Source organism: Rhinoraja longicauda, chromosome 1, assembly GCF_053455715.1.
Source record: "Rhinoraja longicauda isolate Sanriku21f chromosome 1, sRhiLon1.1, whole genome shotgun sequence".
NCBI lineage: Eukaryota > Metazoa > Chordata > Chondrichthyes > Rajiformes > Arhynchobatidae > Rhinoraja > Rhinoraja longicauda.
The window spans coordinates 122,682,562-122,710,245 of record NC_135953.1 but is presented as its reverse complement, the minus strand read 5'-3'; the positions used below and the strand labels follow the sequence as shown (position 1 = coordinate 122,710,245).

Sequence of the window (27,684 nt, the reverse complement as noted above, 5' to 3'; positions counted from 1 at the left end):
GCGTCGGGTCCTGCATAGTCGGTGATCGTCCAGATCACGTCGGGGTCACCAATATGGCGAGTCCGGAAACTTGTTGGTTGTAGAAGAAGTTTATTGCAGCCGCAATATTCGAATACAGAGTTAAACAACAAGGTAAAGGACAACCATCAAAAACTTACTGTCTTCTTCGAAGACTTCGCCGAACTACTATTTCGGGCGCCAAACGCGCACATGACATCGCTGGCCAATCAGCGATGTCGCTCCCTGGACCAATCCCCATGGTCGCGTTCACACGTGACCTCGCTGGCCAATCCGAGGGTTCGACGACCTGGACCATTCTCTATGGTCGCTACAATACAAGGAATCCTGTTTGGAAAAATCCTAAATCAAAAAATGGGATCTAATGGATCATGATGTCAGGAATATTAACCAAAACTTGGGAAAACTGATTTACGAAATACACGGTTAGAGAACCAAAAATGTATCCAGAGTACTCGTGTGGGAAGGAAGATATCTAGTTCATGGGACTGGGACTGAAACATAATGAAACTGAATCATTGGAATGGAATCTATCTGAACCTGCAGGGACCAGGACTAGCAGAAAGGATAACATTATTTTGAATTAAAAATGATGAGGATAGGGGATGTTCAACAGGAAACGATAGTATTAATAATAGTTTCAAAACAAATGAATGGGAAGAGCTGACAAGTAGCCAGATAAAGTGTGTTCACAAGGGGATAGGAATGTGAAATACGCAAGTAAACATTCTTTATACCATGGCATGGAGCACAAAGAATAAATTAAATGAACTGGAAATGGAAATAATATAGCTACTTTTATTGAACTATGGGATCAATAATATCAGGGCCAGGAGCCAAATATACCTGGTAATATGATCTGTAGAAAAGATAAAAGCAAGGAAGAAACAACCTCAATGATTCAAGATAAAATTAATTCAATGAGGAATAAGAATACAATAAGTAGTAAGGAGACCATATTCAGGAGAATTAAGTACAAAAGATTTGAATACTTCAGTGGGAATTGGGCACAGGCCTTTTGCAGCCAATATGAAGAACGCAAAACATTAAGCAGAGAGCAACAGCACAGCAGAAACCAGATTAGCTCATGCCCTAAGGCAGTGAATTGTGACCTTCTCTGTAATAGCTTTCTGAAACAACGTATCTAGAACACAACAAAGTGATAGGCCAAATGGATTTAATATATTAGCTCTATTTAGTTCCTCACTAAGGCTCAATAAACATTTATTTAATTGCAATTAATATTAATATCAAAAGGAAAAACAGCAAAGCTGTTATCAAAACCACAAAGCAGTCCATGCAGATAGGATCTAAGGGTACACCCATGTTTATTATCCTAAAAACCTCCATCGTCATCCTTAATCAACTGATTAACTGTTCCAATGTTCAAACTAACTCTGATTCAGATCATCGATTACAATAATTTTCCCGCAACAGGTGTTAAATTGACTGGTGTTACAAAACCTACTTTCTCTTCCCAAACAAAGGATACACATTTGAAGTTTTCAAAGTTATAAACACTATTCATTAATTTACATGACTTTGGAAAATCACAACTAATATATGCACATTTATGATTTTGTTTTATCCTGGAGTGAAAAATCACAAATTCTAAAGAGTTGCACATAGTAAGTACTGTTATTCTCTCAATTGCACCCCCCCCCCCACCCAACCAACAGTTATGCTCCTCCTGTGGATTTATTTTTAAATTTTTTCAAATCTTTTCATTGTGAAAATGCATATAATACACTGACTTACTGCCTGCCATTTTCTTAATATCTATTGTAGGCCTAACTGCATATATCTCTTGTGAACCCATAATCTTTACCAGTCCTTCTTATATTGTATATACAAGATCATTTACTTTGAACTTTGAGACTCATCATACAACTCAATTTGTATACAATCCTTTATTTTGTGACAATAAGTTGACTCAGCACATTGAATTTCAATTTTCCTTCCATTGTTTAAGCTTGTTTGGGACGGTACTGTGGCACAGCAGTCGAGCTGCTACCTCACAGCGACAGAGACTCCAGTTCGATCCCGACTACAGATGATGTCTGTGTGGAGTTTACATGTTCTCCCTGTGACCGCACGGGTTTTCTTCAGGTGCTCTGGTTTCCTCCCACATTTCAAACACGTACAGGCTTGCAGGTTAATTGGTTTCTATAAACTTCCCTAGTGTGCAGGACATAGAGCTGGTGTACGGGTGATCATAGTCACCCACAGTGTACTTGAATTAGCGTACAAGTGTACGACACTAAGCACAGTAGTGTACGAGTGATCGATGGTTGGCATGGACTCGGTGGCTCGATGAGCCTGTTTCCATGCTGTAACTCTAACTCTAAAACACTACTCTTTAGCTTTATCATATCTCTCACATTATTTGCTGACCAAGATGGTTGAATTAAACAAATGGAGTTTATTGTAGGGATATATATAATATACTGATTTTGCCTCATCCAAAAAACCTCTTTAAATACTTCCCATCATTCCCAATAAATCAGCCCAACTTACCGTGGTTGATTTATTACTAATCCCTTCCACGTTTGTCTCATTCTCCTTTTTCCTTCAAACTTAATATCAAATTCAATATTATGGCCATGATTTCAAACCTGCTCCCTTTACTGAAGCTGGTGTTTGAGCAGTTTTATGTTCAGCTATGAACTGGAATGTATCCCAAACCAAAAGTTAAGATATCTCTGTAGACTACCATAAATTGCAAAATTAAAATCGTTGCTTTCCCCAAAATAATCTTCTGTATTGCTTTGAACATACTTAATAACCAGATTCAAATCAATCTTTGAAATTCATTGCAGTGCTTACAAATACAATAGAGTGCAATGTACTTGAAGATTTTATTTTAAACTGAGTTTCTGCTTAGCTACCAAGTAAGTTTCTCTTTGCAGCGCAATAATTCCTGATTGAGTATGCTCCAGATTGATTGATATGTTTGTGCGTGCAGTGGTGCCAATTCAGATAGTAATGCATAGATTACATGCACTATTTATTGGCCATTTCCAGAATATACAGAATAACATAAATCAGCACAGGCAGAATTACTTCTTGAATTACTGGACGTTTCATCTTACCTGTGCCTTTGGGAACAACTCCACTACGATCTTGCGGATTCATAACCCAGTAATAATATTTCAGTGTGTGCATTATCTGTAACACAGTACCGACTCTTCGAACTGCATTATAAATAGTAGCTGTGCTGATAAACTCAGTGGACAAGTAAGTATACAACTGTAACTGGACCTGTATTGAAAAAAACAGGAAAAATAACTAATAGATTTATATTCAAACACCATGACTTAACAATCCATAATTAGGAACTGAATAGCATTAACATAGCTTGCATTGCATATAGTTTTGCTGAAACTGAAAGAATTTAAAAAAACAATAAGCACATGTAACCTTTGTGAAGCTCAGTGCACTTAAAGTGCACTCAGTAAGACCACAGTTGAGTTTCAAAGACATTGGGTGAGAGGGACCCCAGAGTTAAGGATAGCACAGAAATGAGAGCCGGAGTATTTAAAAACAGCGCAGCAGAGGGGGGATCCAAAATATTTAAAAGAACAACAGGAAAGGTTCCAAGTAATGTAATGAGATAACAGGTAGATGATTGGCTGTTGTACAGAATTTTTTTGTAAACTGTAATGAGGAAGTTATCGAATACTGTGTTAAATTTATGGTTTAAACAACTACATTATTTAAACATAACTGCAAATCAATCATTGCTTAAAGTTTAAAAAAACTAGAAGAATTCAGGAGTGATGCTGGATATCGTTCAAAAATGTCAAAATGCACCTTCTGCCTTCACAAATGCTGCTTGACCTGTTGAATTATAGCCATAGAGTGATACAGCATGGAGACAGGTCCTTCGGCCCAACTTACCCACACTGACCAACATACCTCATCGACAATAGTTCCACCTGCCTGCATTTGGCTCATATCCCTCTAAACCTATCCAATCCATGTACCTATCCAAAAGTTTCTTAAACGTTGTAAAAGTACCTCCCCGGCAGCTTATTCCGTATACTTACCACCTTTGTGTTTTAATCTTCACATGATTTTGTACACTTCTATAAGATCACCCCTCGTCCTCCTGTGCTCCAAGGAACCCCTCCAAGCCTGCTCGACCTCTCCCTGTAGCTCAGGCCCTTGAGTCCTGCCAACATTCTCGTAAGTCTTTTCTGTACCTTTCCAGCTTAACAACATCTTTCCGATAATAGGGCGAGTAAACTGAACACAACACTCGAAATGTAGCTTCACCAATTTCTTGTACAGCTGCAACATGACCTCGCAATTTCTATATTAAATACTCTGATGAAGGTCAATGTGCCGAAAACCTTCTTAACCACCCTATTTAACTGTGACGCCACGTTTCGAGTACCTTCGCTCCTCTCTGTTCTACAATACTCCTCAGAGCCCTGCTTTTCATTGTGTAGGTCCTGCCCTGCTTTGCCTTCCCAAAATTTAACACCTCGCACTTATCTGTATAAGTATTGTTTTTTATTCCAGATATAGTATAATCCCTGTCCATGCCCGCCACAATATCCAGCAAGACTCAGGGAATCGCTCTCCCTTAATCTCATTTGTTTTCCATAAATTTAATGTTGCTCTCTATGTATTGTTCAAATCATTTTTTTTTACCTCATTTCAATCCACAGGTTTAAACTTTGTCTAAATCTATAATGTTACTGACAATTTGCTTATCCTATTCAAATGTCACAGCAAGAGGCTAGTTGAGCAGAAATGAGACAAATTGAATTCAATCCAAAAGTGTGAGATAATGCATGTGCAGAAATGCAGCAGGGTGAAGGGATACAGAGTAAATGGAAGGATATAAAGAGATATGATGGAACCTTAAGTTTGTTCACAGATCCTTAAAGAGAACAGACAAGGCTTCAAGCAGTTACAGTGTCATTCAGGAGGCTTTCCTTTATTGGTGAAAGGCATAAAATATAAGAGATGAGCTTATGCTCGAATTACATAAACACTCATTAGTTTGTAACTTGAGTATACACAGAGTTCTGATTAATGCCAAGACAGTTGTAATTCCCCTGGCAACGCTATAAGATTTGTAAGGAGCCAGGAATGGAAAATCTTGGCAGTGTGGAAAGATTGGGCAAACTGAAGTTTCCTGTTTTGGTACCATGGTAAAAAGGGGATGAGTGGCGTCAATGAACGAGCCGAGAAGAAATAGAGTACAATAAGTTTTAACTTACCTCTTTATAACAGATTTTGGTTAGAGTGGACCAAATCTATTATAAATCGTTCATTGTCTCACAGAATAACCACGAGATGGATGGAGTGAATGGCGTTCTTGAACTATTTTAGCTTAAAGATACAGCGTGGAAACACAGTGTTCGTGCCAACCAGTGATCACCCACACACTAGTTCTATCCTATGCACTACGTTATATCTTTCCTCCCACGTTGTAAAGACAGGACATTGTGACAGTGCGAGTGCCCCAGCATACACACCCTCCACCACAAAGACGTGCAGGCCTGCAGCTCAACTGGCCTCCGCGAACCCCTGGCAGAGCCTCCACCCCAGTGCCAAAGACACAATCCCAGGCTCCCCAGCACATCAGCTCCACCCGCACACAACAGTGTATAGGATAGAACCAGTGCACCGTAGCACCCAGAGGAAACCCACGTGGCCACAGGGAGCACCCGAGGCCAAGATCAAACCCTGGCCCCCAGCGCCATGAAGCAGCGTCTCCACAAAACCCACACATCCCACAGAAGCCAACCAAACCACAAATCTGCCTGTCTCCGCAACGCAGGTGGAAACGTGAACACCCGATGGAAACACATGCTGCTGCACCTGACGTTAGGATCAAACTCGGGTTTCTGGCGCTGTACCACGGCGCCACTATGCCCTCCCATGATATTGTGTATTTTGTGTGCTTTACTGTTTATTGTGCAGTGTGTATTTATTGACTGTTTTTCCAATTGTACTGTATATACTGTATTATCCCCCTTATTTGGTTGTAGCAGACAATCGGTAATAGCGGACACCATCTCCCTCCTTTACAGTGAGTGTTTACTGTGCAATGTTTTCAAGTAATTTGGAGAAAAATTCAAAAAATGAGGAAAATGCTTTCCTGCTCTCTGTCATACTTCCAATTTTTGTATTACGTACAAACTTCTAAATGATAAAAGTTTATAAAATTATGAGAGGCATAGATTGGGAAGACAGTCAGAACTGTTTTTTCAGGGTTGAAATGTCAAAAAATGGAGGGCGTAGCTTAAGGTGAAAGTGGCAAAGTTTAAAAGAGATGAGCAGAACAGTTTTTTTTTTATACAGGGAATGGTAGATGCCTGGAATGCATTCATTGCCAGGGATGGTGGTGGAGGTAGATAGTGGCATTTAAGAGGCTTTTAGATATGCAAGTGGATATGCTGCGAATGGGAGGATATAGATCACATGCAGATTGAGGAGATTCGTTTCATATCTGGCGCTGACATTGTAAGCTGAAGGACCTGTTCCTTTGCTGTATTGTGCTCTAAACGGTTAATTTACAGCAACAGCAAAAGTCTAAGAACATAGCCCAGTGGGACAACACTGGAAAACAACCTTCCAGGCACAAAAATACTTGCCAATCATTAGCCTTTGCTAAAGATAGACACAAAAAGCTGGAGTAAATTAGCAGGACAGGCAGCATCTCTGGAGAGAAGGAATGGGTGACGTTTCAGGTTGAGACCCTTCTTCAGACTGGTTAGGGATAAGGGAAACGAGAGATATAGACGGTGATGTGGAGAACAATGAATGAAATATATGCAAAAATGTAACATGATAAAGCTGTTTGTGGGGTGAAAATGAGAAGCTTGTGTGACTTGGGTGGGGGAGGGATAGAGAGAGAGAGAGGGAATGCTGGGGCCACCTGAAGTGAGAGAAATCAATATTCATACCACTGGGCTGTATACTGCCCAAGCGAAATATGAGATGCTGTTCCTCCAATTTGCATTTAGTCTCACTCTGACAATGGAGGAGACCTGGGACATGGTCTGTGTAGGAATGTAAAAATTAATTAAAGTGTCCAGCAACTGGGAGATCAGATAGGTTCAGGCGGGCTGAGCGAAGGTGTTCCGCGAAACAATCGCCCAGTCTACGTTTGGTCTCACCGATTTATAGAGTCCATATCTTAAACAACGGATACAGTAAATGAGGTTGGCGGAGGTGCAAGTGAACCTCTGCCTAACCTGAAAGAACTGTTGGGGTCCCTGGCAGAGTCGAGGGAGGAGGTATAGCGACAGGTGTTGCATGTTCTGCGGTTGCAGGGAAGGTACCTGGAGAGAGAGTGGTTTGGGTGGGAAGGGATGTTGGCGACGGCTGATGGGGTGGAAGGTAAGGACTAGAGGGACTGTCTCTGTTGCGACTAGGAGGAGGGGAAGCAAGGTCAGAGCTGCAGGGTACCGAGGAGACACGAGTGAGGACCTCATTTATGATGGAAGAGGGGAACCTAAAGAATGTGGACATCTCTACGTCCTAGTATGAAACACCTCATCTTGGGCGCAGATGCTATGTTGACAGAGGAATTGAGAGTAGGGGATAGAGTCTTTGCAGGCAGCAGGGTGGGAAGAAGTGTAGTTGAAATAGTTGTGGGAGTCAGTGGGTTTGTAATAGACGTCAGTCAATAGTCTATTTCCTGTGATGGAGACTGTGAGATCAGGAAAGGGGAGGGAGATGTCGGAGATAGTCCAAGTACATTTGAGTGCAGGATGAAAATTGGTGGTGAAGTTGATGATGTCCATGAGTTTTGCATGGGTGCAGGTGGTAGCACCGATGCAGTCATCAATGTAACGGAGATAGACAGTGGACAATATGAATTGCCTTTCAGATATTCAGTCATATCTCACATCTAAAAACAACATTTTTCGGAGGATAACCATAAATCAGAGTAGCAAAGGATTAATGCCTGTGAGACAAAAAGATCCTTTGTCATAATTCTGTTCCTAACAATCCATCTGACAAGCATTAATTGCCGAATGTTTAAAACGTACTCAATTTGAATTAGTATACAAAACTTTATTTTTATTAACGTACCAAATTGAATTTTTAAAAACTACAAGTCATTAAGGCTCATTTTAAAGTGCAACAAAATTATATTTTAAAAATTCATTAATTTTATTTCACCCATTAATCTCTTGGATTGGGTATTGTTCAGATATTGGAAAAGGTATTTGCCTTTAACATGTTCAAGCATTTATAGCGTGGTACTCAGTTAAACTTCAACATAAATTTTTAGAGCTGCATATTAGTAGCATTTTTTCATTTAATTCCCTACATTTAAGAAATAATCTTAAATAAAAAGCTAAATGCTCACCTTCGCTGAAGCATGGATCCATATAGCAGGATTCAGAAGAATGTGATCACACAGTTGTTTAAGCAGAGGGCCTCCGTTCTGTAAATTACTTAGATATTTGGCAAAGGCCAAACACAATTCCAATACATCTCTGGTGATATGAACTTTGGAAGACTACAACAAAGGTACAATTTCAGATATTGAAGTATCAATATTTAAACTATTTAATCATGCAAATGCTCTAACATAGAGAACAGTTCTTTTAAATCTCACTTCCAATTTATTAAGAAGAAATTAAAGAAGGCATCAGCACAAAGAAATCACACTTTATACCACATAATTTACCATAACCACAAACAATACTTCACTTCTGCGGCTGCATTTGTTACATGGTATTCAAAAAATATTAGTTAATCCTCTATGAATAGCTATGAATTGATCTGTTTCTGGAATAACATGTTTAAAAAAAAGTGAGTACAAAAAGCCAAGGAGGACTGTACTTGAACTCAATACATATCTTGAAATAATTGTGTTGTTTTTTTTTCCCCCTTGCTTGATCTTATTTGCACCAAATATTTTTTATGGCATCTACATTTCAATGAATCACAAAAATGTCACAATTTAGACTTGCATGCATATAAGTTATTCATTAAGGTTAAAGTCTTAAATCTGATATGCCAATTTACAAACAAAAGATTATTTCGAAAAATGGGGATGTACTTGGTAAGGATAAAATATCAGTTGTTCATTCTAACCAATTTCCTCAGTTGGTTCTAAATTATTAAGCATAAGAAAATAAAATTGCTAACCTGATACAATTGCTGTCCAGGGTGATTTTTGAAGTTTAGATCAATTACACAAGATGTTCAGCAGACTTCAATTTTTAGCCAAACCACTAGATGGGGTAACCCAGCCACGGAATAACACACAGCTAAATACAGCTAAATTGACAGTCAAGTGTATACTATAGCCTAAACCTAATCTTTTAAATGAATAGCTTGTTGGAACTCCTTTGCAATGAAGGCCAACTTGTCATTTGCCTTCTAACTACTTGCTGGACCTTCCTGTAATTGTTTGTGATTTGTGCAACACAACCCCTCTGAATTTACAGTTTATCTCAGTTTAAATAATCATTTGAAACACAAATGTGAGTTTCCTTACATCATACCATAACTCGCAAATTTTGGAAATGATAGGAAATGGGTCATGCAGACTGGTCATCAATTTAGCATTTTCAATAAATCCAGCCTATAATTTAAAAGGAGTGGTTTTGCAAAACCATAATCATAAAGCTAAATTAAAACAGTGGCATTGGCAATAATCAGAATTTTAACAAGCTTTCCTAAAAGTATCTCACATAGTTAGTTCAGTTTGGTTACTTTTAAATTCATTCATTTATCTATTCGCTAATTTGTTAAATAACTTTGAACAATCATACATAAGCTAAATAGTTGGAACATTTACCTTTTCAAGGCTGAACCCAATGACAAGAAAACCCTTGCAAGACAGAATTTGCTCTTGCATGGCCACTGAATTCTTCAGTAACTCCATTATAAATGCCAACAGTGTGGAACTGAAACAAATCAAAATAGTCAAAGGATTTCAACATTTTAAACATACTTAAACATACTACATAAAGAACTTTATACATGGAACAAAGGTACAGCATAGAAACCGGTTCTTCCGCCAACAATATTTGTTCCAAACATAATGCTCAAATAAACTAACCTCATTTGCCCACACATGATCCTTGCCCCTCCATTCCCTTGATATTCATTGTATAACCTAGTTACTACACAGATCAACATTATCCATGTAGCTTCAATCATCTTTCACATGACGTTTCCCTACACCTATATCTTATCAAAATCCCCGATGAAAATCCTTGGGTGTTGATTTTTTCCAAAGCTTCTGGAAATGATAAATGTACCCATCAATTTAGCCATAGCATCTTATAAAGTTTCCTTCTTCTGGAATTTATAGTGCCTGAAAATCTCAATCAGTTAAGGACAGAAAGCCTTGTTCCCTGGAAACAATATGGTCAAAACACAGAAAGCAATTATCTTTTTCATGCTAGATCATGAATGAATGATCATGACTGACCATTTCCACCTCAATAGAGGCAAACCCAGAATCATTGATTTCTCCCTGTTTACATCACATAACCAGTAGAGGATCATTGTGGGCTCTTCGGTCATCGGAGCCGTCACTACTTTGTTCTATACCTTATCATACCTCTAGTTTCCCTCTCTCTCCTGACTCTCAGTCTGAAGAAGGGTCTCGACCCGAAACGTCACCTCCTCCTTTTCTCAAGAAATGCTGCCTAACCAGCTGAGTTACTCCAGCATTTTTGTGGCTATCTTGTAGAGTGAAGGCTTGATTGACAAATACTTGACAAGCCAGCACTTCAAAAGGTCAAAGCCAAGAACAATCCCCAGGCCAAGAAAAGGACGATAGCAGTGGAATACCTGGATCAACAAGAGGGAGCACATTGGGAGTCATGTTTATGTTTAGGAGCAGAATTAGGCCATTTGGCCCATCAGGTCTACGTCATTCAATCGTGGCTGATCTATGTTGTGTAATGAACCGGATTTGTTAAGGGAACGCAAGGTATAGGAACCATTAGGAGGTAGTGGCCATAATATGATGTTTTAATCTGCAATTTGAGAGGGAGAAGGCAAAATCAGCAGTGTCAGTATTGTAGTTGAACAAAGGGGACTATGAAGCAATGAGGGAGGAGCTAGCCAAAGTTGACTGGAAGGGACCGGCGCGGCCTGAAATAGGCCGCGGGATTTTCTCTGCCCGGCGGGGGCTTCAATGTCGGGAGCCAGGACCGCCCCAACGTGCAGCGGCAGCGTCTTAGCCCGCCCCGGATTGCGGGGCTGGGGTCGGCCCGCTGCGGACCTTTCACCGTCCGGCGCGGCCTGGAACGTGGCAACTTCAGCAGCCTGACCGCGGGAGAAGACGGCAGGGGAAGAGAAAAGACATTCTGGCCTTCCATCACAGTGAGGAGGTGACTGGAGGAGACTCACTGTGATTGATGTTTCTCTCTTTTTTTGTGTGTTGGTTTGTGATTGTGTGTGTAATTGCTTAGTTTTATTGCTCTTATTGTTGGACTGTGGGTGACAAAATCTCGCCCAAAAGACTTGTTTTTTTGGATGACAATAAAGGTGATTCTGATTCTGATTGGCGAATTTACAAGTTCACGTTGGTATTTCGCTACGCAGTCATGGGCGTACAGAAAGTAGGGCAAGCAACTGAGCGCACAACGCTGAGAAGCACAGGTGGTGAAGGTCGGGTGCAGGAAATATTACAACCAATTCTAGCTGACTGGGTTCTGCTGGCCAGGATGTCCAGAAACCATTTGCCATGGAGACCCCAAGGCCAAGGTTCAGAAGTTTAAGAACAAGATTTTAGAATCTCTGTTCTAAATGGCCTACCACTTATTCTTAAACTGGTCCTGGACTCCCCCAACATTGGGAACATGTTTCCTGCCTCTAACATGTCCAATCCCTTCATAATTGTATATGTTTCAAGAAGATTCCCTCTCATTCTTCTAAATTCCAGCGTATACAAGCCTATTCGCTCCAGTCTTTCAACATATGACAGTCCCGCCTTTCCGGGAATTAACCTAGTGAACCTACGCTGCACGCTCTTAATAGCAAGAATGTCCTTCCTCAAATTTGGAAACCAAAACTGCACAGTACTCCAGGTGCGGTCTCACTCGGGCCCTGTACAACTGCAGAAGCACCTCTTTGCTCCTATACTCAACTCCTCGTCATAAAGGCCAACATGCCATTAGCTTTCTTCACTGCCTGCTGTACCTGCATGCTAACTTTAAGTGACTGATGAACAAGGACACCCAGATCTCTTTGTACGTTCCCATTTCCTAACTTGACACCTTGTTTTTGCCGCCAAAGTGAATAACCTCACATTTATCCACATTAAACTGCATCTGGCATGCATCTGCCCACTCCCACAACCTGGCCAAGTCACCCTGCATCCTCATAGCATCCTCCTCACAGTTCACACTGCCACCCAGATTTGTGTCATCCGCAAATTTGCTAATGCAACTTTTAATCCCTTCATCTAAGTCATTAATGTATATTGTAAATAGCTGCGGTCCCAGCACCGAGCCTTGCGGTACCCCACTAGTCACTGCCTGCCATTCTGAAAGGGACCCGTTAATCCCTACTCTTTGTTTCCTGCCTGCCAACCAATTTTCTATCCATGTCAGCACCCTACCCCCAATACCATGTGCTCTAATCTTGCCCACTAATCTCCTATGTGGGACCTTATCAAAGGCTTTATGAAAGTCCAGGTACACTACATCCACTGGCTCTCCCTTGTCCATTTAACTAGTTACATCCTCAAAAAATTCCAGAAGATTAGTCCAGCATGATTTCCCCTTCGTAAATCCATGCTGACTCGGAACGATCCTGTTACTGCTATGCAAATGCTCTGCAATTTCTTATTTTATAATTGACTCCAGCATCTTCCCCACCACTGATGTCAGGCTAACTGATCTATAATTTCCCGTTTTCTCTCTCCCTCCTTTCTTAAAAAGTGGGATAACATTAGCTACCCTTCAATCCACAGGAATTGATCCTGAATCTATAGAACATTAGAAAATGATCACCAATGCGTCCATGATTTTTAGAGCCACTTCGTTAAGTACCCTGGGATTCAGACCATCAGGCCCTGGGAATTTATCAGCCTTCAGTCCCATCAGTCTATCCAACACCATTTCCTGCCTAATGTGAATTTCCTTCAGTTCCTCCGTCACCCTAGGACCTCTGTCCACTAGTACATCTGGGAGATTGTTGGTGGCTTCCTTAGTGAAGACAGATCCAAAGTACCTGTTCAACTCGTCTGCCATTTCCTTGTTCCCCATAATAAATTTACCTGCGTCTGTCTTCAAGGGACCCACATTTGTCTTAATTATTTTTTTCCTCTTCACGTACCTAAAGAAGCTTTTACTATCCTCCTTTATATTCTTGGCTAGCTTACCTTCGTACCTCATCTTTTCTCCCCATATTGCCTTTTTAGTTATCTACTGTTGCTCTTTAAAAGAGTCCCAATCCTCTGGTTTCCCACTCATCTTTGCTATGTCATACTTCCTCTCCTTTATTTTTATACTGTCCTTGACTTCCCATGTCAGCCACGGTTGCCTCTTACTCCCCTTAGAATCTTTCTTCCTCTTTGGAATGAACTGATTCTGTACCTTCTGTATTATTCCCAGAAATACCTGCCATTGTTGTTCCACCGTCTTCCCTGCTGGGGTATCTTCCCAGTCAACTCTGGCCAGCTCCTCTCTCATGCCTCCAAAGTCCCCCTTGCTCAACTGCAATACCGACACTTCCGATTTTCCCTTCTCCCTCTCAAATTGTACATTAAAACTGATCATATTATGATCACTATCTCCTAATGGCTCTTTTATCTTGAGTTCCCTTATCAAATCCGGTTCATTACACAACACTAAATCCAGAATTGCCTTCTCCCTGGTAGGCTCCAGTACAAGCTGCTCTAAGAATCCATCTCAGAGGCACTCCACAAACTCCCTTTCTTGGAGTCCATTACCAAGCTGATTTCCCCAGGTTACCTGAATGTTGAAATCTCCCATAACCACTGTAACATTGCCTTTGCGACATGCCAATTTTAACTCTTGATTCAACTTGCACCCTTTATCCAGGCTACTGTTTGGGGGCCTGTAGATAACTCCCATTAGGGTCTTTTTACCCTTACAATTCTTCAGTTCTGTCCATACTGATTCTACATCTCCTGATTCTATGTCACCCCTTGATTGAATTAACATTTTGTTCAAGATGGCCGCGCCGTTGTGTTTGGCTGCCTGCCACTGTATGTTTCTTTTTTTTTCCTAGTCAGATGTGCAGCACTTTGGTCAACGTGGGTTGTTTTTAAATGTGCTATACAAATAAATTGACTTGACTTGACTTGACCCCTTGTAAGGGACTGAATATCATTCCTTACCAACAGAGCGACCCCACCCCCTCTGCCACCTGTCTGTCTTCTGGATAGGTCGTATACCCCTGAATATTCAGCTCCCAGCCCTGGTCCTCTTGCAGCCATGTCTCTGTGATTCCCACAACATCATAATTGCCAATATCTAACTGAGCCTCAAGCTCATCCAATACAACACTTTAACCTCGGTATTCACCTCCCCTCTCACACTATTGGCCCTGACCTTACTCTCTTATCCCTTCTCGAACTTTCCTTCCCATTAATTCGGGAGTCTATCGCAACTTTTCCTGTAATCACTTCCCCTTTAACTCCCTCTTTATATTCCCAATTTGTCAACCCCTCCCCCCACTATTTAGTTTAAACCCACATGTGTAGCAGTAGCAAACCAGCCTGCCAGAAAGCTGGTCCCTCTCCAGTTAAGGTGTAACCCGTCCCTTTTGTCCAGGTCACCCCTACCCCAGCTCCCTGCACCAGCCTCTCAGCCATACATTCATATCCCCTATCTCCCTGTGCCTGCCCTCACCAGCACGAGGTACGGGAAGCAATCCAGAGATAACCACCCTAGAAGTCCTGCTCTTCAGTCTTCTTCTTAACTCCTTAAACTCGCGATGCAGAACCTCCTTCCTCTTCCTCCCAACGTTTTTTGTGCCCAAGTGCACAACTACTTCCGGCTGTTCACCGTCTCTCTCTCGAAGATGTTGTAAAGTCGGTCCGTGACATCTTTAACCCTGGCACCAGGGAGGCAATAGACCATCCTTGAGTCTCACCTGCCACCACAGAATCTCCTGTCCGCACGTCGACAATGGAGCCACCCACCACTATGGCTCTGCCCGACGACGGTCTCACCGGTCGAGTCTCATTGTTGGTATTGGAGCCTCCGACCTGTCTGCCGTTCAGACTAGAAGCATCTTCTGCCCCGACAGCTCCCAAGAGGGCTGTAATAGTGCCATCTTTGGTGGAGGATTGTAAATGATTGAATAAACCACAGTGCAGCTTCCTCCATTTTTCAACTGCCTGCTTCTCTGTGCTCCACGCAAGTATAACACTAGAACATGTGTTTTGGCATTCTTTTTAAACTGCCTCTACCTGTGAGTCTGTTTTTATTGTTGGACTGTGGGTGACTAAATTTCGTCCAAAAAACTTGTTTTTTGGATGACAAATAAAGATATCCTGAATCCTGAGTAACCTTCTTTTGTCACAAACTTTACAGCCAATTAACTCTTTACCCCGTTTTTCAACTGCCTGCTTCTCGGTGCTCCACGCAAGTATAACACTGCTGCCTGTCCCGCTGAATTACTCCAACATTTTGTGTCTATGCTGGTAACATCCGTGTTGAAGACCTGCCATCGGAAGAGTCTCAGACTTGAAACTTTAACTGTTTCTCTTTTTACATTAACTGCCTGATCTACTGAGAGTTCCCAGCATTTTCTGTCTTATTCAGATTTCCAGCATCTCTGGGGTTTTCTAAATCTTATTTTTAAACAATAAGCCTCAGGTGGCATAGTAATTAAGAGGAACAACAATGGAGCTTGAAGTCAAAACTATTTGATACCAGGACTGAGCCAGAGATAAATGATAGGAAACAGAGAGGAAATGTAGCAAGCTAGTCTGATAAGGAGGCACTTCAATACAAAATAATCGCCATATCCTGGAAATCATGACACATAGTGAATGGATACATTCATATGATAAATACTGAACATGGTAAAGAAAACATTAATCCTGCACATTTCAAGTGATTAAGTAAGTGAATTCTTATTTTAATTTCATGATTTTTTTAAAATGAGAATGGAAAATAGAATCATAAATGGAAATCTACTCTGCTTCATAATGTTCTCTCAGATTTCCCTTTACACTGGAGTAATGGTGCAGAAAAGATCAGAAATATTAGCTGCAAGGTTAGGCTGGAAAAGCTACTGGTTCTTTTCTTGTAGCAAAACAGGTTATGAGGTTATTTCAGAAACACGTACAAGATGATGGCAAATGTGGATATGGTAAATAGAGTGAAGCGATTTCTTTAAATGGATGGCTTGAGAACCTACAGGTGTAATTTGAAGTTACAAATTAAAAAAGGCAAAAGACAATACAGTTGAGAGGGCTTTTTATTTTATAAACAGATTCCAGGCATTACAGTGAAACTACTGTAATCCAACAGCCTCGGGGTTTTAGTGAGGCCAAGCAGGCAGATATTCCAGACTATTGGATAGTCATAGATCAGAGTAATAGCGTGTAGAAACAGACCTTTCGGCCCAACCTGCCCACACCAGCCAACATGTCCCAGCTACACGAGTCCCACCTGCCTGCGCTTGGTCCATATCCCTCCAAACCTGTACTATCTATGTACCTGTCTAATTGTGTCTTAAACGATGGGATAGTCCCAGCCTCAACTACATTTGGCAGCTTGTTCCATACACCCGCCACCCTTTGTGTGAAAAAGTTACCCCTAAGATTCCTATTAAATCTTTTCCTCTTCAACTTGAACCTATGTCCTCTGGTCCTCGATTCCCCTACGCTGGGCAAGAGACTCTGCATCGACCCGATCTATTCCTCTCAACATTTTGTACACCTCTATAAGATCATCCCTAATCCTCTTGCGCTCCAAGGAATAGAGACCCAGCCTACTCAACCTCTCCCTACAGCTCACGCCCTCTAGTCCTAGCAACATCCTCGTAAATCTTCTGAACCCTTTCAAACTTGACAACATCTTTCCTATAACATGGTGCAAAGAACTGAACACAATATTCTAAATGCGGTCTCACCAGCGTCTTATACAACTGTAACACGACCTCCTAACTTCTATACTCAAAACTCTGACTGATGAAGGCCATTGTGCCAAAAGCCTTTTTGACACCTTATCTACCTGCAACTCGACCTTCAAAGAACCATGCACCTGCACTCCTGGATCCCTCTGCTCTACAACACTCCCCACAGGCCTACTGTGTAGGTCCTGCCCTTGTTCGACGTCCCAAAATGCAACACCTCACACATTTCCGTGTTAAATTCATCAACCATTCCTCAGCCCACCTGGCCAATCGATCCAGATCCTGCTGCAATCTTTCACAACCATCTTCATAATCTGCAAAACCACTCACTTTTGTGTCATCAACAAACTTGCTAATCTTGCCCTGTATGTTCTCATCCAAATCATTGATACTGCTATAAATACACCAACAGACATGTATTTACAAATGAACCTAACAAATTCAAAGGAACGTAGGGATGGGCCCCGAGCTATTTCAAAGTGATTTGCACAACAAAACTAGGTGAGCCAGGTTTCCGGGAAAACAGGATGGTAGATTCTCGTAATCTCATGTACTCTGCCAAGAAAGGAGGTAGAAACCAAGTCACGATGGATTTTCAATGGGAAATGCACAGATATCCAAGAAATAATAATTTACAAAGGTTATGAGGAGAATGGAACGGACCCATGAAAAGCTAATATGGGTTTGATAGGCAGAATGGCAGGCTCCTGATTTTTACAAAAAATATGAATTTGAAAGAAAAGGCTAGAGATGTAGAGAATAACTTTGATGTTGGAAAAATGGAGGCGGATCTAGACAGAGAAGAATCAGTGGTTATGAGAAAGACCTATTCTGAATTTAAAACCATCACAATGAAAATGCTTATTGATATGTTTAAGAAGGAACTGCAGATGCTGGTTTAAACCGAAGATAGACACAAAAAGTTGGAGTAACTCAGGACAGGCAGCATCTCTGGAAAGAAGGAACGTTCTTCAGTCTGAAGAAGAGTCTCGACCTGAAATGACACCCATTCCTTCTCTCCAGAGATGCTGCCTGTCCCGCTGAGCTACTCCAGCATTTTGTGTCTATCTATGCTTATTAATATGTTCAATTACAAAGCTGATGCTTAAAAAGTTAAAAGTTAACTTTAAAAACAAATAATCTTCCCATGTAATAATTTACTGTGTGAAAATTAAACCCACCATAAGTAAATATTAATGCAGAAAAGGCTCTGGACAAAATGGATGCAAGAATGGGGGCGGGGGGAGGGGGAGCAGAGTCAGAAGGATAAAGTTGGCATGGTGTCTCATTAAAACCTAAGAAAATAAATTTAAGGCATGTGGACAAGTGGTGTAATGAAAAGAAACAAAATATCCCATTTATATCCACTCCAAAAACCAACTGCATATTAAATTATGCATATCTGTGACAGAGTGCAGTGAGTTGCCCTTCCTATTTTTAACAGTGCCAAAATACCATACCAAGTTCAAAACAAGTCACAGGTAAACAATAAAACAAAAACATTCTACCAGCTCTTATTATTCTACCAGCGCTTAAATTATAAGAAAATCACAGGTAATCTTACATAACAAACCATCCAGAATTCCATTACTCAAATATCCAAAGAAAACTTGGATCTTCAAATTTTCCCCCAAAAGGTTAAAACTTCCTCAAGTTGCAAAACTTAAACGTGCGAAATTTCTCATTCCAGCTAACTCAAATTCACCAATTACATTTATACTTTAAAATAAGTTTTGCAAACAATTGTAAAGTCTACCAAAAATCTGATTTGTCAATCACATGGTATACATTGTTACTTACTAACCAAAAAGTCCATGAACAAATAACCTTAGCGATTTTACAAAATGAAAGGCAAATTCTTATAATGCATATAATTGGAAGAACGTTCGTTACAACGAGAGGAAGGATGCACATTTCAGAGGGATTTGCCAAGAAAACACAATCAATGTATTCATAAAAACACTGATGGAGGAACTCTGAGTCAAGCAGCATCAACCAGTCCACTTAATCACTTCAACAACCATTTCACTTTATATAGTCCCCTCAATAGAAGGATTACTGAGTCATTAGGTAAGAGGTATGGTACAAAGGCAAATTAACAAAAGTTTGGTTGAGAAGGTAGGATTTATGGTATGTTTTATAAACAGAAAACTGTAGGCAGAGAAATTCATGGCCTTGTCAGCTGATGGCATTGATGACAATGCTTGAGCATTTAAATTGAGAGAAGCAGACATTTATGAGAGGTGCAGGACTTAATCCATTAACAGTATCCCGAGAGAAATTAATAATCAATTCCCGAGCAGAATGAACATCCACAAATTCACTTACCAAACAGTGTTGTCCACTTGGTCTGAAGAATGTTGACAATAGTCAAGTTGTGCAAACAATGGGAAAAGCACCTGGACACCACCAATTGAATGTATAGCACTTTGTACTGAATGTGTTACAACAGCTTTCACATCCTGTTACAAAGATCAAACCTCAAATCAAAAATTTATAAAACTGAACTTCTGAACTCACTTTTTATGCAATTAGTTTGAAGAAGGCAGAAAAACAAATTTACCAACACATTTTTAAAACCAGATGAAACATTATAAAATAAATGTATTCACCATTCAACTGTATTTATTCACCATTCAAATGTATTTATTCACCATTTAACAGGCAAGAGAAAAAGTTCACGTTAAAATTGAAAACAGTATGGCAGTGTTTAGTCACTTGCAAGAGGCTCTCCACATACCCAAGATGCATAAAACCAGTTAAATTTGGAGAAATAACTTATTTTCTAAATGTAATATATATTTTCAAAGATTTGTCCATAACATGCCATAAATGCTTTAGCTGTTGAAATTAATTAACAACAGAATAAATGTTTTGTCCTTTTTTAAGAAACTGGTACAAAGCAACATTTACAGAACTTAGCTTTTACCTGAAGCATGAGAGCATGAGGAGAATGAACAAAAATCGATGGATTATCCTTGGGAGATGATTCTAGACAGAGTTGAGCATCTGTAGCCTTTGGATTGTATGTGAAGGCAATGCTACCAGACAGCTTGCCGTCATAAAGTAGTAACTTGTGGTGTTCCGCTAGAAGGAGATCACTTTCTGCTTTAAATTTGAAAGCACCCTGGAAAATATCAAAGTTTCTCAATGATGTAGGTAAGGATGATTTAATAACACAGTAAATCATTTCCACAAATTAATAACCATCATCTTCCAGCCTATTTGGTAACGGAAATCTCCATGTGGACTTCAAGCTGCTTCTGACCTTCACAGTGGTTGCCATGCTTGAACAGTTCATCGATGCTCTACTTATATTCTATCCTTATTACATCGACATGTCTCCAATAACACTTCAGACCTGATGTCTAAACACCTATTTTCTCCTCTCTGACCCATTTAATTATGGAATACATGCATTCCAAAAAAATCTGCATGTCTCCATGACTTCCTTGATAAGAGTTGTTACAACTTTAAAACTACCATTGTCCTTTTGGCACCTTCTCCTAGACATAAAATTGGTTGCTCGTTTGCTTTCACTGCCACCTTTTAAGTGATTCTATCAGCACTTCTGTCATTCTGAAGCAGTCTGAAAAAGGGTTCCAACCCAAAACATCACCTACTACTTTTCTCCAGAGATGTCTGAAGTTACTGTTATTCATGATTTTGTGTCTATCTTCTGTCATTTAATTTCTTCTACCCTCCAATCATCCTTTTGTTCTAGTCACCCCTCACATCTTTCTCTGCAATGTAAAGAGTGTTTTATCTCCACCATTACCCAGCTCAAATGAAAATTTATTGCACTGAAATGTTAAATGTGATTCTCTGTATATATATATATATATATATATATATATATATATATATATATGCTAACCTCCTGAATATTCCAGACATTTTCTGTTCTATTTTAGATTACCAGAATCTACAATGTTTTTTTCTTTTGCTTTACACTACCTTGTATCCAATGCCAAGTTGATATATTGCAAATATCTGAGCTGCATTGAGAGCTTCGGCGAAGACATAAACTGCTCCAAGTTGGCCGCAGAATACCCGATTTGCATCTGCTGTTTCTGAAGATCCCAGGAAACATTTGTCAAATGTCTAAAAAACAAACAGATTCATTTGTGTGTAATTTGCAACTTCTTAAGTCAAAATTATTATTTTTTTAACTACGGTAACAGTATACACAAATTTTTTGACGGTCATTTCCAATAAGTTTCTTTTTCGGCCCACCGAGTCCGCATCCACCAGCTATCTCTGCACACGAGCACTACTCTACACACACACTAGGGACAATCTTTTTCTTTTTTAAAATTTTATTTTTAATATACACATTTATATCAAGCCAATTAACCTGCAAACCTGTATGTCTTTGGGGTGTGTAAGGAAGCCGAAGATCTCAGAGAAAATCCACACAGGTCAGTGGGAGAACGTACAAACTCCATGCAGACAAGCACACGTAGTCAGGATCGAACCCGGATCCCTGGCGCTTTAAGGCAGTAGTTCTACCGCCACGCCACCATGCTGCAAGGAGTATAGTTCGTCTTCTCAACTGGTTATTGAAAATAGTGTACTAAAACACCCATACCTTTGAAATCCAACATTTATTTCTCAAAGAAAAAAAACAATATTCTTCCTACCAAAATGAATTTCACCAAGTTTTAGTTCAACTGTTTTACTTTTGCAGCCTTTCTGCCTCACCCACACAGTTTACTTACCTGCCCAGCTTTATACCGTTAGCAAAAGATATATTATACTGAGTCCCCTCATTTAAGCCATTGACATTGAATATGAATGGACTACTTGGATATAAAAAGCTGAGGCACAAGTACTAATCCTGGCAGTACACCATAACCTCAAAAATTACCAATTTATTCCTACTTGAATATTATAAAATTAAGGTATAAGAACTGATTCATGCAGTACACCATTAATCCCAAAAAGTATTAACTTATTCATATGGTTTTTATCCGGTGACCAATTCTCATTCCCCGCTAATATATGGTTTACCCAAACCAATGACCCATTACCATGTGGAACAGCAACTTTTGTGGCATTTTTATTAAAAGCGCCCATAAAATCTAAATATGCGACATATTCTGGCTTCCCTTTAGTTCACCTACTAGTTCGGCATTAAAAAGCACCGCGAGCTGAAAAATATTTCCATTTCATAAAACTATGTTGACTCTATCTAATCATTGCTTGCTTCTCAATCACTATTACTACATCCTTAATACTTGATTCCAGACAGAGGTAATGGTATCATTTACTTTGTAGAACCAGTTGTATATGAAAATATTCACATCCTCCAGATGTGCAAGGTATTTATTTGCATGAAGCTTGGAACCTAGAAAAGCAACAGCACTGCCTCACAGCCACAGGCAGGCATGTGTCATATGCAATACTATGAGGTATTGTATAAAATTGATTGTAGAATACTGCTGTCCCTTCATCAATCTCAAAATTTTCAATGAATCATTTAATTTTTGTTGGCCTATTTGACGAATTGCTCTTTTACTTTTTCTTCCCAACTAATAAAACTATGCGACCAATGAATTTTCTTTAGGAATACAGCATGAATTTTAAAATGTGCATAAAGAAAGAATTATTTCACTTATCAAATATACTGCTCAGTGATATTATGGTAGTGATCTGGTTAATTGCATTGACATGACTTAGAATGTGCACACTTTGTTCCATTATTGGTTTCAATTCATTTGCGCAATAATTTGTTGATGCATCACTTGATTGTTTTTTGGAATGAAAGAAAATGTCATATCAGCCCCTTTTCATAGATTATGCTGTAAACAATATTTCAATATATATTTACATCCCTATAGTTCCAGCTACATGCTAATTATCTGCAGAGAACAAATGAAGGGTCCTGTGTTGCTTTTGTCTCTTGAAGATGCCGAAGATGGTGGACGAAAAAAAGGAGCGCTGTAGGTGAGTGGACAGGCGCTTATATCCCCCTCCCTCAGAGGCACTCTGTGTGTTCCGACGTCAGCTGCAGCAGGTGCCCTGGGGCACAGAGGCTAAATGATGGCGTGAGGCAAAGGACGACACATTCTCGGGCCGCCATGCCCGGATCATTGCATTGATGGAGTGGGCTACTGGAGGCCCTGCAGCAACCTGGGGCGAGATTAGATTGAGGGCTGCACCAAGTGGCCGACCGAATGGATTAGACATGGCCTGCAGTGCAGGAAGTGGCGGAGTAGCGCTGGAGGTCATTGGAAACAGCACCTGGCCAGGTCAACCCCTGTAACTCCAACCCAGTGTCACTGGATAAAGGACCTTTATGGCCAAGTTAGGGTGCTAACATTTTTAACAACTTTGAATTTGAAGGGCACAAGATGGGGTGGGAAACATGTTAACTTTTGTGTACGGCCTAAGTTTAATCTACTATTCTTACACTCTTGTACTGGAGTATGATTGTGCTGATGTATAGTAAGCATTTTACTGATTTGTGTGCAAAAACAGAATTTCACTGCACCTAGGTACAAGCAATATAGTACCATTATACATTGAAATCAAACAGGAGGCAAGGTCAAAAGCAGAATTTTCTGATCAAGGTAGTGTAATCACAAATGTCAAAGCTTGTGATGGATAGTTGCATTAAGATTCTTCGGTCAAATCATCTACCTCACCAAAAATGATGGATTTACTAATCATACAAAGTTACCTATTCAATTGTGAAAATATTAGTGCAAGGGAGCTACTCTGTAATCAAAATGTTGTGCTTCAAGCTTCAATGTGGAAAACCAAATACGAAACAAGAATGAGCAATCAAATCTTTAAAAACTGAATCTCAAGACCCTTTTGCAAAATTACCAAATTATGTGATTGACTAAATTTCAATCTCAGTGGTTCCTGACTAGAGTGCACATTTTATTATGGAGAACATCTATCTATCCATCTATATTTATATATTATATTATATTATATTACTAAATCTCTCGGTTTGTTTGTGTGTATATGTTTATGTGTGTACCATGCCCTCTACACAGCCAAAACGGTACACGACAGAGCGACAATTTTAGGCCCACCCTACTCAACATTCCCCCGTGGTCTGAATCCCCCCCAGGAGGACCAGCGGGAGGACCGGCGCCCTTCCCAGCGTGCCCCGCGCCTGACCTTCCTCCCGTGGTGCAGGAGAGGCTTCGGCTCCACGCCCGGCCCGCAGGAGAAATGGGGCCGAGGTCAGTGCCTGCTCCCTGTCCACTCTCACCCACCCTCGGCCCCGGGGGACACTCCCCGCCCGGCAACGGGTCCATGCCGTCGCTGCCATTCCCCGCTGCTCGCTGCAGATCGCAGCCGAGCTGCAGGAGATGCTTCGGCTCCACGCTCGGCCCACAGGAGAGGCCCGCAGGAGAAACATGGCCGGTCAGTGCCTTTTCCCTGTCCCCCCTTGCCCGCCTACGGGGGCACTCCCCACCCAGCAACGGGTCCACAGTTGGGCCGAGGGGGGAGGGGTGGAGAGGGAGAGGGGAGGGGAGGAAAGGGGAGGGAGGATGGGGGGCATGAGGGGGAGAGGAGGGAGGATGGGGGGAGGGGTGAAGGGGATGGGCAGGGGGGATGGGAGGGGAGGGGGAGGGGGAGAGGGGATGGGGGAGAGGGGAGGAGGGGGTGCTGCACCAATGCAGGAGAGGTTTGGACCCAACAGGTCCACTTGGTCTAGTAAACTTTTAAAAGCAACAATGCATAAGGTGCTCGAAATAAATTGGTCAGGTTTCTTCTACAGAGAGTGAAACCGAGTTCAAATTGCTGAACTTTCATCGGAATTGGAAATAGAGTTAAACAGGTTTTATAATGTACAGGAAGGAGGAGGGTGAATGGAAAGAAGAGATCAGAAGAGAAAGTCTCTCAAAGCATGGGCAGGATGGCATGAATGACAAAGGGATAATTGTGAGAGGCAAGAGAGGTCGGTAACTTTTCCCAATTCTTCACTTTATAATATTTGAATTAGGAAATGATAAATGTTTAATTATTTAAACTGCTAATTCTTAAAATATTAATTTGCAGACTGTAAATAATTAAGCTCCATTTCCAGCATGTCAATATTTTTTTGCAATGTTAAGAGTAACTCAAGTAACTAATATTCATTGTCAATATATTGACAACACTGGCAAAGGAAACAAAGCTCTTTTGGAAGACCCAACCTTAACATCCAGTTCCAAGATATATTTACACTCAGAATATTCCCAAAGAATTAGTTTGTCATTTTAGAATGGAACAAAGAGACTGCAGCAAGAAAATGAATGAATCAGAAAAACACACAAGGATCTCTTCACAAAATGAATATTCCAGGAGAAAATAACTTGAAAGCTGTAATGTGGAACATCGTTTGTAAGTATAAAAAGGATTTCGATTTTTTTTCTTAATCAACTTCTTATGATATTTTTTGGCATCTAAATAAAAAGGAAAACACTGTCCAAAATATCTACAAAAAGAAAATCTCAAATGTCACTTGGTAATTCTACTTACATCACTTGTATTCACAAGCCACGTGATCTCTCCAAAAGATGCCAGTTCACCATTCACATAGCATCGGATCTCACTGTTTTTCCATCGATGGTAGATATGTACAATGGTCACCATGTACCACTAAAGTATAGAAGTATTTTAACTTAGTTATATACTGAGAAATTGCATGCTAAAAAAAGCGATTGCTAGAAAATACAGTGATCTACATTATTCATTTCCTCCTTTGGAAAACTTAAATAGTTCTCCTACTAAATATTTTGCTCAGTACAAACACCATTGTTTTTTTTCCTGACTTATAAGCTCCCAGCAGGCTACAGTGAACTATCTACTCTCTGCAATTATGAACCATTTTGCTATACATTTAGATGGCAGAAATGAGATACGCTTGAAATGCCTAAACTTTCAACATGGTAAACATTTCTTTACCTCAATAATACCCAAATTTTCATTCAATTATGAATTCAGGACTCATGTTTTATTGAAATATTGGTATCTCAAATTAATCGTACCAGTTCAGCAAAATTAAATAATACTTCCTTTTGGTTATCTCACTGTGGGCAGCACAGTGGCGTAGCAGTAGAGCTACTGCCTTACAGCACCAGAGACCAGGGTTCAATCCTGACCACGGGTGCTTCTCTGTTCAGTGTTTGTATGTTCTCCCCATGACCTGCGTGGGTTTTCTCCAAGATCTTCGGTTTCCTCCCATACTCCAAAGACATATAGGTTCGTAAGTTAATTGCTTTGGTATAAATGTAAATGTTAAAAAAAATCTTCCTAGTGTGTGTAGGGTAGCGTTAATGTGCGGGGATTGTTGGTCGGTGTGGACTCAGTGGGCCAAAGGACCTGTTTCCGTTCTGTATCTCTAAACTAAAAATAGCAATGACAAGGTAGAACTTCCAAACAATATCATTTCCCCAAACATTATCTCAGCCAAATCTTTGCCACACATATCCTATTCCAAGTTCTATCACCTTGATCTTTGTTGACCTAGATTGTCATCTGCCTCAAATTTTAAATTCTTAGATTTTAATATAAATTGCTCCATGGCCATCACCTCCCATCTCAACATTCTCCTCCAACCTACAATCATGCGCCCATGCAGTTTGGCGACTATATCTGCCCTACATCATAATTTCAGCCTTTTTTTGTCTCGTCTGGTCTGCTGGATATAACCCACAGCCTTGCCTTCACCATTACACAGAAAAATAAACGCAATCTAAACTTCACTGTTAATTAACTGTCACATCCTGTCTCCCTCTCTCGCCTTTTCTGCTATCTAAAACATTTTTTTTGTTTTCCAATTTAGATGAAGGATGAAATATTAACTGCATCTCTTTCCATCGGTACTGCCCAACCGGCTGAATGTTCCCAAAGGTTGTTTTTATGCCTTCAGGCATGTATTTTTAACATTCTTTGTCACTTTAACATTATTTTATACCATAGGTCTATTCGGTTCTCGCCTGTCATATCTCCACCACGCACTTTTGTTACTTTGTTTCTGTCTTATATTTCTAGGCTTGTAACTTTCTTGTTTGTGGCAACAAGGAAGCTTAGCCCTCATAACCTTCTTATGTGGTGCAATTAGCCCACAAATGATTTTGCAAAGTTTGCAATACTTCCGGGTTAAATCAAATGCTTTAAGTGAATGACAAGTTGCATTAAAACTTCATCATCAGAGCAATATTCCAGAAGTTTGTAAATAATTAAATAATTTAAAACTGATTCCTTAACAAATAAACATTTCTTATCAATAACTGGAAACCAACATGTCAAATAATGAATACTTGCCTTTTGTGGTTTGAAATCGTATTTTACACAATGCTGAAATCCTTTTCCTTTTGACTTTATTGACGTCACAATGAGACAACCACCAACAAAATGAGCAGAATATCCAAGACCTTTATTGGTCCGGAAACTAGTGGAAAGAATAAACTTTTAATGAAGCAAGCATTTGCCACATAATCACTAACCTAATAAACTCAATTATCAATTCACCAAGCAACATCAGAAAAAACTAAATTGTTAAATGAACAAACCCAAGTGAATAGCAGATTTCCTGCAGCACGATGAACTGAATATTACACTTTTGCAAAGTACTGGTGTGTTGATCCAGGC

At 40.2% G+C, this 27,684-nt stretch overlaps 1 protein-coding gene across 2 annotated transcripts in view; it reads right to left on the bottom strand.

Moving 5' to 3' along the window:
• Window positions 1-27,684, bottom strand: part of lrba (LPS-responsive vesicle trafficking, beach and anchor containing) — a 681,010-nt gene that overhangs the window by 614,899 nt on the left and 38,427 nt on the right. For both annotated transcript variants that reach the window (XM_078405961.1, XM_078405966.1), the window contains exons 6-13: window positions 27,358-27,484; window positions 25,570-25,689; window positions 21,040-21,186; window positions 20,012-20,209; window positions 19,411-19,544; window positions 9,803-9,911; window positions 8,360-8,512; window positions 3,111-3,279 (exon numbers count right to left, since the gene is read on the bottom strand). In XM_078405961.1, coding sequence (XP_078262087.1) covers window positions 3,111-3,279; window positions 8,360-8,512; window positions 9,803-9,911; window positions 19,411-19,544; window positions 20,012-20,209; window positions 21,040-21,186; window positions 25,570-25,689; window positions 27,358-27,484 — 1,157 coding nt within the window. The remainder of the gene's footprint in view (window positions 1-3,110; window positions 3,280-8,359; window positions 8,513-9,802; window positions 9,912-19,410; window positions 19,545-20,011; window positions 20,210-21,039; window positions 21,187-25,569; window positions 25,690-27,357; window positions 27,485-27,684) is intronic.